Genomic DNA, 15,383 nt, shown 5'->3' on the forward strand with positions numbered 1-15,383 from the left:
TTCTCGAAGAGCGGATATATCAACACCGCCGAGGGCACATTAAGATAACAGAATGACAATACCCCCGAAGAGATATTGTCATTAAAATTCAGCTTAAACCGATTTAGGTTTATAAATTTTCGCCGTTTGGGAGACATAGTTCAGTTTATAACTCTTTTTCGCCAGAAATTCCAGGGTCTGCATGCTGCGTTCTGTTGAATTTTCTTTGTAATTGATTTGGTTCTCAGAACTTCCCAGCAAAATGCCCGCGAACAAGGATTATGGAAATCAAGTCTCCACAAAATATAAGAACTCTTCATACATTTTTAAGAATTTCGCGAAATGAAAAGAAATACTATATTCTGGTACAGGTTATACGGTTCAAAAATAAAACAGACATCCTCTGCCCTTCCACTGATCTCCTCCGATATCAGTTTCATGCAAGTATAGTTTTGTTTACAGACGCGCAGAGGAATAACTAGAACAAATTCTTGGCCAATAATTTATATTTTTTGAAATGCCTAAAAGCACTGCATGTTGTGGCAAAATAACGAGTATGCGAAAAATTACTAAAGAATTTTTGCATGGATGGAAAAGAGTGATATTTTAAGGGTTTTTAATCATTTTTTATTATATATCCCGCAAAATCGTTTTCAAATGATGATGACTGTATTAAATAAGACAATATTATAACAAACGTAATTGAACACAACTATTTGTATAACCTCCACTTAAAAATAACCGAAAATAGTAGTGTTGCTGTGTATTGGACCAGCTTTAAAAACACCTTTTTTAAACAATTTATTCCAAATTTGATTGATAAAAAAGCTACATTATACGGCAAGATCCGGCAAAGTTGCTGAAACAACATTACAAAACAAGATTCCGGCTATCCAAAAAACATTCAATCTCTTCCGATCTTTTCTGATCCACAAATTTCAAGCGATTTGAAAATATTGATATTTTTACTAATTTGAGGTACGCCAAAATGCTGTAGGATCAAATACTATGTTTCTGTGTTTGGCAAAGTGAATCTTTATGAATATGTGCACAGGCATCCCTTTTCTTCTTCCTTTTCCACTGACCAACTGTTCATGCAGCGAGAAAAACAAATGTATTCACGAAAATACTAGTATTCGGAAGGATCTAGAAAATTGACCCCTGCACTGGTAGGATGCCAAATAGTCCCAAAAACCAGTTTTTTTTCTTTTTGTAGTTGATATTAAGGGATAATAACAGCAATAGCCACAATAAATAGTTTTGGCCAGGATTCGACCCCAGTTACTCCTCTGTGGACCGGGGCGAACCAAATAATACCATACCTTAACACAAACTTACTGAAACTGAGGTTTAAAAAAGTTAGGATGGATTGGAAAAAGACACGTCAAAAATCAATGTCTGGCACCTGCTCGTCAAGACCATTCCAAAAATACCCATATTGATTGGGTTATAGAGAATTTCGCTATACCGGAAGTCACCATCTTGGATTTCAAAATGGCGTCAAAAATTAATTTCTGACACCTACTAGTCAAGACCAGTCCTACACACTGGTTATAAGGAGTCGTCCACACCCATTTCTTCCATCTTTCGCATGCAAAAGTACTTAGAATATTTTAAAAACTGTACTTAGAATTTTTGTTTATTAATTTTCGTGCGTTAAATCGATTTTGATATTAGCACTTTTCAGAAAAAATCTTTATTATTCATTAAAGTGACTCAAAAATGATTATTTTGTCTTGAAGGTTCATATTTTTTTAAAGAAATTTTTGTACACTGAACTCTTCTTTTGGTTAAAATATTTTAGAAATGATGTTTACTGTTCATTACCCAAGTAACAATTGAAGTTTTATAGCATGCTACAAGTGCAATCTAAGTTTTATGAGTGGCTATAAAACCATTATAAAACCTCAATTATTACTAGTATAGTGTGGCGCAAAACGTTGTCTTTTCAATTTAGGATTTTTTAAATAGTTATTATTGTGTGCCGAATTTATTTTTAATGTTGAAACGATTTAATTTACATCCCATTATGATACTTCAAAAATGATTATTTAGTTTAACGGTTAAATAAGATGTGTTCGAACAATTTTGGAACGTTGAATTTATTTTTGGATTACATGACACGAAAAAAAATTTCAATTTTTAAAACAAGACTTTTTGAGCGACTTAGTGGAAGGTAAAACTTCATTCATTAATGAACAGGGTGGTTACCGAATATTTTTTCACAATGCTTTAAATAATATTGACCCTTATATCATATCTTACATTGCAGCATGTATTCATTAGTTCATTCAAAAATGATCTTATTTTAACCGTTTACCCTTGCGATAAATCAGTACAATACAAATTTTAATAACACAGTTGTACCAAATGATTACAACTCAAATGTGTTCACTCAGTTTGATAGTTATAGTAATCAAGAAATAGTTCCAGAAACATATAATGACATATTTCAATAAGTTGAAAATATTGACGGCATTTTAAACAATGGTACCTTCACTATCCAAGAAACCACTTTCCCACTCTGCTTCTCTCTCCTATTCACTAGGGAAGCAACGTAGATCATGCTCTCAATGTTATTTCAAAGTTGTGAATGTATTCGCGTCATTATTCTAACTATAATCTAATTATTTAATTTTAATATTAGTAATAACCATGCGTCTCCATTGACATGTTTTTTTTCCAAAACTAACATGGACTCATTTTGTATATAAGAATGTAGTGTGATCGCGGGTATTCGTGGGCTTCTTTGTTATTATCGCATTATAAGTTCGAAATCATTAAAAGTTAATGATAAATAGTTATCTAAATAATAATTAAACCAACTGGTTGCTTATTTTTTGTGGTGTTACGATTTAATTTAATCAAACGGATACTTTTGCTGAAGTAATGTATTACATAAAATCAACCGTTTCTTCGAAAAACGGAAATGATCGGATGTCTCCTATGATCAAATTAAGCCAAAACAACTTGAGGCAAAATAGCTTGCCACATCGTGCAGATGTTGAGCGATTTCTTACATTCAATATATTTTTTTTATAATTCGTTTATTTGACATGGCTCATAGCGGTAGCTTAACGGAGCCGTGGATTTTTTTATGTTCACAAATGTAAAAATAAAAATATAAACAAATATTATTATAATATTGGATCTCGTGCGCGCAACTTTTTATTGCGAGCAGAGACCTTCTTTCGCGGGGTTTTCTGGCAATCTGCATCTGGGGGGTCATTTAGCTCTTTTTGGTTTTTCACGTCCAGGTCGAAGCCGGCTTGGTGTCCGCGATCAGATGTTTTTCCCTGTTTCTTGCACTTATTGTTGACCAGCGTAAATCCGTCACTGTTATTGTTATTCTTGCCAATGTTGCTTACAGTACTGGATGCTTCTTTCGTGGTTGTCATTATGGTCTGTGCAACTGCTGCCATAAATTTGGCAACAGTTTGTGGTTCAGGCATTGGTATTCAAAACTCTGTTTTGGGTTGATTTGCCGTAGATGAGTTGACAATCGGTTGAGATGCGTCTTCCTCTGCATCTTCCGCGCAAGGTTGCCCATGATGAGCTGTCTGATTACAATACTTGCACGTAGGAGTTTGTCCCTCATGGGTGCATAGTAGTTTGCATAATAGGAGTTCCGTGAGTTTTGAGTTTTATTGTCAAGTAGGAGGGCCTTTCAACCCGCATCCTCACTACAAAAACGCCGTTAGGAGTACCCGGTAAGAAGTTTCTCCAAGTATCAGGTGTAACGGATTCTACTTCTCCGTATTGCGACATGAATTTTGCAATTGGCTCAGGAGGGGTACGAGGTGATAGGTCATATAACCTTACATCTATATAATCATTTTCAATATAAACGGGAATCTTAATTCCAACATTGTCACTTCCAACCACGTGTTTTAAGTTGTTCTTCAAAACGAAACTCTCGGCTTGTGCCAATGTGTTGAATGATATTAACACTGCACTGCGAAGATGATGATACTGAAGGTACAGCACTTCCGTAAGTCTAAGTTGCATTTTTACCTTCAGAAGGTATTCCACTTCACTAAAACTCGGTCGTTTTAAACAAAATTTAAAGTCCACGACCGCAGCGTTGGGTCGGAGTAGGGCTTTTTCGTCAACTTTACTCATGATGACAAGAATAATCCGATGTTTCCTTTCACGGAAAACCGATTCATCACAATTTCAACTAAAAAATTAGTTGAGTTTTTGGTTTCGTCTAGTTAATATTTGGGCGAACTAAATTTTTGTTGAAAACAATAATCCAACGTTGTTGGTTTGATGCTGTCAGTTTCAGTCTGGACACAAACGTTTCATCCTAGCACAAAACTTAAAAAGCTAAAGCACAAAACTTGAAAAGCTACATGAGCTAAAGCTTGAAACGCTTGTCTCAGCTTGTAACGCTTGTTTTAGTCCAGACACAATTGCATATGCCGTTACACTACCTTTTCAGCCAAGACACAAACGACTAGAATTCAACTAATCTCATTGTTGAATTAAACTGCTTCATCGTAAAATACAACATAGGATATTTCAAACGTTTTGTTTCACCGACCGACGGATGAAAGGTATGGAATTAAATTGTTGAAAAATTCCGTATGTCAGTAATTCACACGTAAATATAATACAGAGTTATGTTTCTCCTAACGTTATCTTTTTATAAACTGCAATCTTAAATGAGACGAAATAGCCAAAGGTATTTAAGGATTGTTGGAAATTGATTGATTTGAATTTTAGAATAAAGGTATATTTTTTTCTATTTAGTCACAAACACTATCCAGCACTACAAAAAAACTTTATACTTATTCCACATCTAGTTTGGAATCTCAAACGATGAAAAATAATTATCATATTGCATATTACATATTACAGTATTCGACAATACTTTCAATTTTCAGTGCACATGTATTGAAAAAAATGTCAATAAAAATCATCCCTTTATTGAAATGTTTTTAAAAGAAAAATTAGGTAAAACCAAAATGAGGTCAGTTGAATTTCTGTTTTTTTTTTGTGTACTGGTTCAGGTAGTTGCGTCCAGGATAAAACAAGCTTTCCAAGCTGAGACAACTACCTACGTGCTTAACCGTTATGCCCAGCGTGTATGAACATAGTTGCTGTCGCTACCTTGATGTATTTCAGTAAGGTGTGCATCTTAGCTACTTGCTGTCATTTCGTATGATGTGCGTCTTGAATCAAAATCAATAATAATTTTCAATAACTATTGTTTGAGAATCTCTCAAAATTAAGAGAAAATTTAGTTACGTTATTCATTTTTCTGTTGAAATCAACTAATTAGGAAAACAAAAATTTGTTTTGTTATTTTCTTCATCGAATGGCTTTCAGTGTTGTTCTCGAGACAATGCACACTAGATCGAGAGGCCTGTTGTTCACTTAGCTGGATTGTACGTCTGACTGCGGCAGAAGTAGTAAGTAGACTGACATTCAATATATGTTGTGCAAATAAAGGGGGGGGGGGGGGGGGGGGGTGGTAAGGGTTTCAGTGTAAAAAAAAAGAGTTTTGTTTTTTTAAAAATTTGAGTGAAACGAATTGATAAAAGCTTTTGCATATTGTAATGCATCATTTCAGTAACATTATGTAATTTTTTTATGCAAAAATATCGACAAGCTACTCAGTGACGAAGCTTTTTGTAGAACGTCTAAGAAAAAATCAAGATTTGTTATGTTAGCTGCCATTCAAAAACTACTTAACCGATTTATATAAAGCCTTGCATGCAGATTCTATCTAAAAATACTTAACCCCTAGATTGAGTTTTCGAAATATTTTTCAATGAAATTGTTACTCATTTGAAATAAAATTTGCTATTTTTCACAAGCAATTCCGCCTTATTACGAGTAAAAAAAAACTCTTAATTGAAAAATTATCTCGAAAACTCAACGTAGGGGTATTTTTATATAGAATGTGTATGCAAAGTTTGAAATAAATCTAATAAGTAGTTTTTGAATGGCAGTTAACACCGAAAATCGTGTTTATCCAGAGACATTCTAAAAAAAGCTTCGTCGCCGAGTAACTTGTCAATATTTTTGCATGGAAAAATTACAGAATGTTATTGAAATACAAAATTTTTTATCAATTCGCTTCACCCAAATTTCTAGAAAAATCGCAAAAAGTACTTTTTTGCGCTGAAACACTTAACACACTCTACCCCCCCCCCCCCCCCCCCCCCCTTCCTTAAATATTCTATCAATTCGATGCCTTTCAAATTGATATCTGAGCGGCCGCAAATTATGCGGTGGGCATTTGAATCACTTGCGATTTGAGTGGGAACCCATTTCTGACACAGTGTGATACAACCTTTTGGAAATCATCAGAAGGTGATGATTCATTGTGCGGCATGCCGAACAATTGGCGTACTTCCTGTTTATCTTATCAACAGTCATATGAACTGTGATAGCACAAGTTGTGAGGTCAGATATAGCACAAACGACAGAAACACTATTCACATGTTGGCAACGTGAGGTCCAACAAAAAGCGCGGAAGGTCACTCGACGGACGGAATTACCGGGGACTGTATGATACGTGATCGATAAAATGAAAAGAAGCGTCGTACTTCTATCGACTAACAATTTGTACTGCTTTATTTGATCCAGTTAGGGGGTTTTTATAATTAGTAGAAACAAAAGGGTAAAGAAAAAAATGTGCTTGGCTTTTGATAAGCGATAATAGCATATGGCTCATTGGTGCTGTGGTAGTGCGCCAACGCTACCCGTTGGCGCCAAATCATTTTAGATCCGTTTCGACCGCAGTAAGTAGGGTGGCTCTTGGTTCTTGCGCGAACATAAACCGCCCACCAAATTCCGAGTAGGAATTTCCGACCCATTCCTTCCTGCCACGTATTCGTCCATATCCAGAGGAAATCGACGTAGCTTCCTGATGTCACGTCGAAAAACACCGCTGGCAGTTTGAACTGCAACCACTCTAACAAGTCCATCTTGGCCGGGAAAGAGCTCCACGATTCGTCCTAGCGGCCACTGCTGAGGTTTCTCGTTGTCGTCAGTAAGCAGGACAAAATCACCTTTGGCAATGTTTGGTGACGAAGATTGCCATTTTGCCAGCTTCTGCAATGATTGGACATATTCTGTCTGCCAGCGAACCCGAAATTCCTGAGCCAAACGTTGCACATATTTCCATCGGGATAACGAGCCAATTTGTTGTTCCAAGTGATTGACTTCAGGAAGCGCGCCAAGGGGCCGTAGGATTAAGAAGTGCGCCGGTGTTAGAGGTTGCGGATCCCTGGGATCGTCCGAAATTGTAGAGATCGGACGCGAATTCATGCACGCAGCGACCTGGGCGAGAAGAGTGCTTAATTCCTCAAAAGTGTAGTTATAATTACCTCCAATTTTGTTGAGAAAAGTCTTCGTCACTTTGATGCCAGCCTCCCACAGTCCACCATGGTGAGGAGAGCGCGCGGGTATGAAGAACCATTCAACACGCCGGTTGGATAGGAAGTCGTTAACCTCGTCACTGCGTTCTGTACAATCGATCTGCTTGTAGAGTTCCCGAAGAATTTTTGCTGCGGATCGCAGATTTGTAGCGTTATCAGAATACATCCTATTGGGCACTCCGTATCGACTGATAAATCGTGTGAAAGCAGCGAGGAATGCTGATGCACTTAAATCGGAAACTGCTTCCAGATGTACTGCTCGTGTCCCAAAGCAAACAAACAAGGCAATATATCCTTTCGTCGGTACAGCGCCACGAGCCCTTCGTCCGATTATTTGCACCGGACCAGCGTAATCAACCCCTGTGATGCTAAACGGTGGAAGTGGTTTTAAACGGTCAGCTGGTAATTGCCCCATTTGTTGCTCCATGCGCGCCGGTTGGACCCGATGACACGTCACACAATCTCGACACACTTTGCGGGCTGCACTACTCCCTTTAAGAATCCAGAAACGTACTCGGGTGGCAGCTAGCAACGACTGTGGGCCACAATGCAGGTGCTCTTGGTGCTCGTAGAGAAGGATTAGCGAAGTCAATCTTGAGTGTCGAGGTAGTACAATTTGATGCTTATTATCATAGCTTAAATTGGACTGACGCAGCCTTCCGCCCACCCTGATGAGACTGTTTCCATCCAGGAACGGATCGAGCTGCTTTAAAGAGCTACTACTCAAGACGCCGGAGCCTCGTTGTAGTTGCTTGAGTTCTGCTGAGAAATGCTGCTGTTGTACGTGTTGAAGATATTTCACTAAGGCGAAATCGATCTCGTCGGGTGTTAAACGATCAGAGACTCGGAACTCACGATGATTAAACCGAAGCAGCCTAGCGGTCACGCGAAGCAAAAGTTGCAGATTGGGATAATATCTGGACAGCATTTTATCCAAAAAACTGTTCTCGTATACAGCGAAACATGCCACGGTTGTAACTCGCTGTTCTCTTTCAATTTGCCGTTGCTCATTAGTGTCGCACTCAAGTCCCATTGCAAAGTTTTTCTCCGTCCCAGATGGCGTCCAGGGGGGACCGTGCCACCAAAGAGAGTTTCCCTGAAGTTGATCGGGAAATGCACCACGCGAGATTAGGTCTGCAGGATTGTCTCGAGTACCCACGTGATACCAGTTGATGGAAGGCAAATGGGTGGCGATCTCTGCGACACGATTTGCTATGAAAGTTTTCCACTTCGCAGCACCGGCCGACATCCATGCCAACGCCACCTTCGAATCAGAAAACGCTTTTATCTCGTAGAACGCCGTCGAAGAGAGTGCGGCTCTCACGCTTGAGATAAGCCGTGCGAGAATGACCGCTGAACACAATTCCAGACGAGGTATAGTTGTTCTGTTGTTGCCTATGGGAGCCAGTTTCGACTTGGCACAAAGAAGATGAGACGAAACATTCTCTTTGTCGTCTATGGCTCGTATGTAGATGCAAGCGCCCATTGCTGACTTGGATGCATCGCAGTAACCGTGCAGGTAGAGACGAGACCAGCTTCGCATGTCGATTGCTCTGCGTGGAATCTGAAATGAATCAAGAAGAGAGAGCTTTTGCACCAAAACAAACCAATCGTTGATCGACTCACCGGGGGGAGTTGCATCCCAGTCCACCCTCAGCTCCCACAATCGCTGCATCACCAGTTTTGCCCGTACGATGATCGGTGCGAGAAGTCCCAAAGGGTCGAAGAGGCCGGCAATCTGGGATAGGATAGTGCGTTTTGTGGGCTGAGAGATCTCTTTCGGATAGTACGCAAAGTGGAACTCGTCACTGCACGGCTGCCAATGCATACCAAGAGCCTTGATGCTGCTTCCGTTTTCTTCGATGGGGATTTTCAGCTCCAAATCTGCCTCAGGAACTCCGTCCAAGACGTCAGAACAGTTTGATACCCATTTCCGGAGATGAAAACCGCCTGCTGCAAACATCTCGGTGAGTTGTTCTCGCAACATCTTCGCTTCTGCTTCAGACGACGCGCCAGTAAGAACGTCATCGATGTATATCCCCTTCTCAGCTTTCTCAACAGCCACGGGATATTGCTGGCGGTACGACTCCAAAAGCTGCTGAACGCATTTTGTGGCTAAATAGGATGCGCTTTTGGTTCCAAACGTCACCGTATTTAAACGATATTCCTTCACACTTTCATCCTTATTCCATCTCCACAAGATTTTGAGAAGGGCACAATCGTCCTTGTTCGACCATATCATACGGTACATTTGTTTTACATCTCCGACCAAAACGATTGGTGGGAAACGGAAACGCAACAAAATGTTGATCAATGAATCTTGGATGACGGGTCCGCACATAAGCGTGTCATTCAACGAGAGACCATTGGTGGTCTTTGCCGAAGCGTCGAACACAACCCGGCATTTGGTGGTCGTACTTGTAGTTTTAACCACGCAATGGTGTGGCAGGTAAACCGATATTTTGGGTGAAATTGTTTCAACAAGTGACATGTGGCCGAGATCAATATACTCACGAATGAAAGCATGGTATTCGCTTCTGAGCTGAGGATTTCGGTCGAGTTTCCTCTCGAGGTGGTACAGCCTTCTCTCCGCAATTTGTTTTGAATCACCCAGTTGACTCGGGTCACGCAAAAATGGGAGCTTGACTATAAATTTTCCATGCTCCGCTCGGACTGTGTGTTCAGCGAAATGTTGCTCGCAAAGTTGTTCCTCTTCGCTGAGATGATTGGTAGTGGTTGAGTATTCTTCTAATTCCCAGAACTTGCGCAGTTGCTGAGAGAGATCACCGTCGGTCGATGTCAAGAAGCAGGTTGAGGTATAAGATTCATTATCATATTTGGGTTCATGATAGCGGCCTGCGATTACCCAGCCGAGCTTAGTATTTTGTAATGTTGGTAAGCTGTCGTCAATACTGAGATTTATTTTGCCGGGCTCCAGTAACTGGAAAAACAATTCAATGCCCAGCAACACTTCTACCTTACCCGGGCGATGAAAGAGTGGATCAGCCAGATGCACTGATCCTGGTATGGGCCAATCATCGATATTAGCTGGCTTGCAGGGAAGCGTTTTGCTGATGGTCTCCAACACAATGCAAGGCACAGAGGTGCGATAGTCCGTACAGCGGGATGAGATGATTATTTCTGCACACTTGTTAGCGTGCGCGGGTGTAGCAGAAATGCCTTCAAGACTTACGTCGGCTGCTTGCGTTTTGAGTCCGAGCTGCTTGCAGAATGTTTCACTTATGAAGCTAACTTGAGACGCGCAATCTAGCACTGCACGGCAAGCTCGAGGGTGTCCATTGCTGTCCAGAACATCAATTGCAACGGTAGCAAGAAGCACATTAGAAGCATCGATGCAGGTAGGGGAGTCGAGGGCCGAAATTAAAGACTGAGCTGACTGTCCTAAATTTGCCTGGGCCATGACTGATGCTGATCTGGTTGGCTGCGTGATTGCTGGTGACGAGTGATGGTGCAGCAGGGTGTGATGAGATAAATTGCACTTTCTACACGTACCTGCTTTACAAGCTTCACCTGGATGTGTTTTAAGACAATTGTTACACAGCTTCATCCTTTTTACATGAGCGAGGCGTTCGTCGTGGCTCATGTGGAGAAATTTACCACATTGGTAAAGATGATGATTTTGCTTCGAGCAAACGTTGCAGAGCGGAGGATTCGTGGCGACGAATGCGGTGGCGCCTCTGTATTGAAGCTTGGAAGGTTGTTTGAAGGGCACACTAGCTTTCGACTTCACTGATTGAGCTGACTCCAAAGCGAAACTCCTCGATTCAATAAATTTTAGAAAGCATTGTAGGTTCACGTCATCTTCTTCCATTTCGGCAGTCTTCTGACACCAAAGCTGTTTCGTGTCCGCATCCACCTTTTCGCTGAGTATGAACAGGAGCCACGTGTCACGATCCTCCCTATCCATTGCCTTTAAAGCACGAATTACCTCATCCGAAATATCGTGCAACGATCGTAAGCCGTGCGCTGAAGATGATGCTAGCGGAGGCTGAGTTAAAAATCGTTTGATATGCTGATTTGCTATTTCACGTGGCTTATCATACCTTGATTTTAGCTTTTCTAGAGCGAGTCCGTAATTTGCATCGGTAATTTTTAGATGCGAGATCAATGAAGCCGCCTCACCCGATAAATTCGTTTTTAAATAGTACAGCTTCTGACTATCTTTCAGTCCTGGGTTTTGGTGCACCAGACTGTCGAACAAGTCAAAAAAGGATTGCCATTCAAGGTAGTTGCCACTGAAGATAGGCATATTCATTTGTGGCAATTTCAGATCGGTAGGCAGAGGTATAGCACTGTTTCTAGCCAACACATGAGAAGCGGTAGGTACGGGAGCCATGTTTGCCGTCATCACACGTAAAAATTCAGCCTGCTGGTCGGCCAATTGCCGAATGATGTCAGGTGGTGGAGATTGCCCGGCGGCACCGTTTGCGCGATCCTTCACCAACTTAAGCATTTTCAACAAACGATTTTTTAGCAGAATATAAAAACTCTCAATTTTGCTCTGCCGTTGCACGGCGTCTTCATATTCTTCATCATTTTCACTCGCGTCGACAATTCGTTTGTGTACGGCACAAAAGGCTGCCCACACCTCACTTAAAGTGTCTAATTCAATTTGAACTTCGATTTCTTCAGCCTCTTCTGGCCTAAATTTTTCTACGGTCTCCGAAATTCGTTTTAACCGAGGCTCAAGCGATTTACGTTCGCGGACGAGTTTATCCATCTTTGTGGATTTCGCGCACTTTTTGTCCAGAAAGTCACTTCTGCTCACTGTTTCTAGTGTTAAACACCACTATAATGCCGATTGGCAGAAGCACAACGGGCCTGCACGGCGGCGACAGGGCCAATTCACCGGCACTAGTGGTTAATTTATTAGTGTTTCGCGGCGAACTTTACACTAATCCGGCTCGAAGGACCATATGGCAACGTGAGGTCCAACAAAAAGCGCGGAAGGTCACTCGACGGACGGAATTACCGGGGACTGTATGATACGTGATCGATAAAATGAAAAGAAGCGTCGTACTTCTATCGACTAACAATTTGTACTGCTTTATTTGATCCAGTTAGGGGGTTTTTATAATTAGTAGAAACAAAAGGGTAAAGAAAAAAATGTGCTTGGCTTTTGATAAGCGATAATAGCATATGGCTCATTGGTGCTGTGGTAGTGCGCCAACGCTACCCGTTGGCGCCAAATCATTTTAGATCCGTTTCGACCGCAGTAAGTAGGGTGGCTCTTGGTTCTTGCGCGAACACATGTATACATGAATGAGGCATTTCACGTGAATTTGTAATGCCATTTTTTTAAAGCCGCGAAGGAGGGGTTGAGTAGAAGTTTCTATCATGGAAATACGGGTCTTAAAACAATGTTATGGAAGCTTTCCTTCCTGTAGGATAGATACAGAATTGCTGTACGTTTACGATTAAGATTAATTTGCGCTACTCTAACAATACTCGATCACAGCACTACACATTTCGTATTCAATTAATAGTCGATTGATCCGCTTCGGACCTAGGAGACACAAAGGAGATTAGGAGGAGACAGAAGCGGATTCAATGCGAAATTTGGCAATATGACATTGACCCCAAGGCGATGGTAAGATGATTTTCCATAGGATGACAGACTAGATGACACGACGTTACACGCTCTAAACTTGCGCCAAATAGTTTGTATGTATGTATGAATGTACGTCCGTATGTATGCCTGTATTCATGGATGTGTATAGGATCAATGTATCCCTGAGCAACATGGAAGGACAGCCTCTGAGCCGCCAAAACGCTCATGGGAAGCCGGGTGCACGGTCGTAGGTGTGACCATAAAGCACTGCACACACTGTCAAGTGCAACATAGGGACGGTAGGTGTACAGTTAATGCACATAGGTTGCCGAAATAGGTTGTTGAGACAGCCCGATTGCACACTGATAAATAACAATAACAATAACATGGATTCCAAATGTATTTTTGCCCACTCATTATCCTGCTCTTCAAGCATTGTTATTTTTGTTTGTTTCAGAGGCACGATTTTCAATTTTTGCTCAATAGTTTACAGACTGACTGGAACCAATTTGTCTAATGCCGGATCATATCGAGCACACTGAAAAGGTATTGTCATCTTATAGATAATAAAGTCACTGTTTTTTTTTATAAAAGCACTTCATGTCGTTAAGCTAATTATGAAATAGCTAATTATGAAACAGGAGTTATTCCTGACAATAATGGAATCGGTATTTTGGAAGAGATTCAGAGATGTCTTTTTAAAAAAGCAATTGGCAACTTTTACGATTTTATTTGCCTAAATATGACTTACCGAAACGACTACATTCAGACGCTGACTATACTTTTTTCTGGATCAGCAAATGGCATAGAATAAACCATTGTTAATCTTACATTTTCTGAAGATTTTAGCACAACTGTATTAAAATCCATTTACAGAATTGGTTCAATTCCTTATAATCATCAGAAATGCATCAATAATGGTCAATGGATAGAACCGACTGATTATTGTTCGCTCTACAACAATTCGAAATCATTACATTTAGAAAAAAAACGAATCTCTAAATGTTTTAAGACTTCTGAACGACGGTGCACAAAGGTCCATAATTCATTTGTGTCAATAGCCAATTAATGGATCGCCCGAACATACAATGACGAATGGAGATAATAAGCATTCCTGGCTGGAGTAGGCAGGCAGCTTGAAGACCTGACGGTTGAAGCCATAAAATTAATCATGCCCGCTTTCTTATCGCGCTTCGAATGCTGACATAAAAGGCGTGTGTAAGTGCGGCTACTGCGTCTCATTCTTGAAAGATGCGCCGCACAAGTTTGATGAGCCGTGTCGGTTCCGGATTCGTATGAATCTCGAATGTCGTGATGCAAAGCGCAGCTAAAACTGATAGCAGTTCCAATTATTCGTTTTGATGGGTGGTATTACATTCTACCATGTCGACACCCATTGAAACCTCTTATCCCACCGGAAGTGGTGCACTGAGTGCTTCATGTTTAGAAATTTTTTGGACAATGTACGAAGACATTGATATCGGAAGGGTTATCTTGGTTATCGGTTCGTTTTATTTGACTACCTTCTTTATGCGATTTTGTTCTTTTACCCATAACCCGAAACTAATTTCTAACGCTACTTTCACACTACGAGTTAAGACGTTTTTCAACGCAGTTTTGATGCTGTTTTTCTTCTTGGTAATTATTATAACTTCTTTTGACTCTGTAGTATTAACATAGTATAAAACCTCTTTTTATTTATTTTAAGACCCATACTTTTTCTTTATTTTCCGCTTCGGTATTGATTCGTGATTCTCTACAGGAATTAAATTTTTAGACATTTCTGAAGAGCTACTCAAAAGAATTACAAAGATTTCAAATTCAGTTTTGTAATTGGTTCTGGCAAATATTATCGATTTTGGCCCAGTGGGCCGGAATGGATTCTTTTTATCCAACATAGATATGTGCAAGACATTCATCATATTAAAATAATATGATGCAAAAAATCTGATAAAGTCGGCTGTGATTTGGATTTTTGTGATTTTACATTGGCGTCGACATAAACATAACTTTTTCGGCAGATGCTCTAAGAAGAGATCCACGCTCTCCATCCCTAGACTCAGGGCTGGCGAAACCTCTTCTGGGAGTATAGCAAACTCAACACCTGAACATTTTTCGTGCAATGAATTCTACTCCTGAAAGCTTGAAGATTTCATTTTTTGTTTATCATTTAATTATTTATGATTTATCATGAAAACTTCCAAAAGGATTTTTGCATCGTAGAGAAAATAATTACTCATCAAATTTTTTTTCTGATTTTCCAAATTCCTTCGAAACACCCAGCTCTCTTAAGATTTCATCCTTTTGACCAAACTAATTAGAACCACACGTGAGGACCAATAGGACTTTCACTAGGGACTAGGATGGTTTTGAGCGTGAATGGATTTTTTTTCTAAAAACGCCTGTTAGGAAGGTTCAAATTTATCGCCCAGATAACG

The 15,383-nt window shown here is 40.2% G+C and overlaps 2 protein-coding genes across 2 annotated transcripts in view; one reads left to right on the forward strand and one right to left on the reverse strand.

Annotated features, from left to right (window-relative positions):
* Window positions 1-15,383, forward strand: part of LOC131683540 (neural/ectodermal development factor IMP-L2) — a 117,258-nt gene that overhangs the window by 23,054 nt on the left and 78,821 nt on the right. The gene's annotated exons all lie outside the window — the stretch shown is intronic.
* Window positions 6,715-12,114, reverse strand: LOC131680524 (uncharacterized). Its single transcript, XM_058961238.1, has one exon. The coding sequence runs from the start codon at window positions 12,112-12,114 to the stop codon at window positions 6,715-6,717; it is 5,400 nt and encodes a 1,799-aa protein (XP_058817221.1).

Source organism: Topomyia yanbarensis, chromosome 2 (assembly GCF_030247195.1).
Source record: "Topomyia yanbarensis strain Yona2022 chromosome 2, ASM3024719v1, whole genome shotgun sequence".
In the NCBI taxonomy this organism is placed as follows: Eukaryota; Metazoa; Arthropoda; class Insecta; order Diptera; family Culicidae; genus Topomyia; species Topomyia yanbarensis.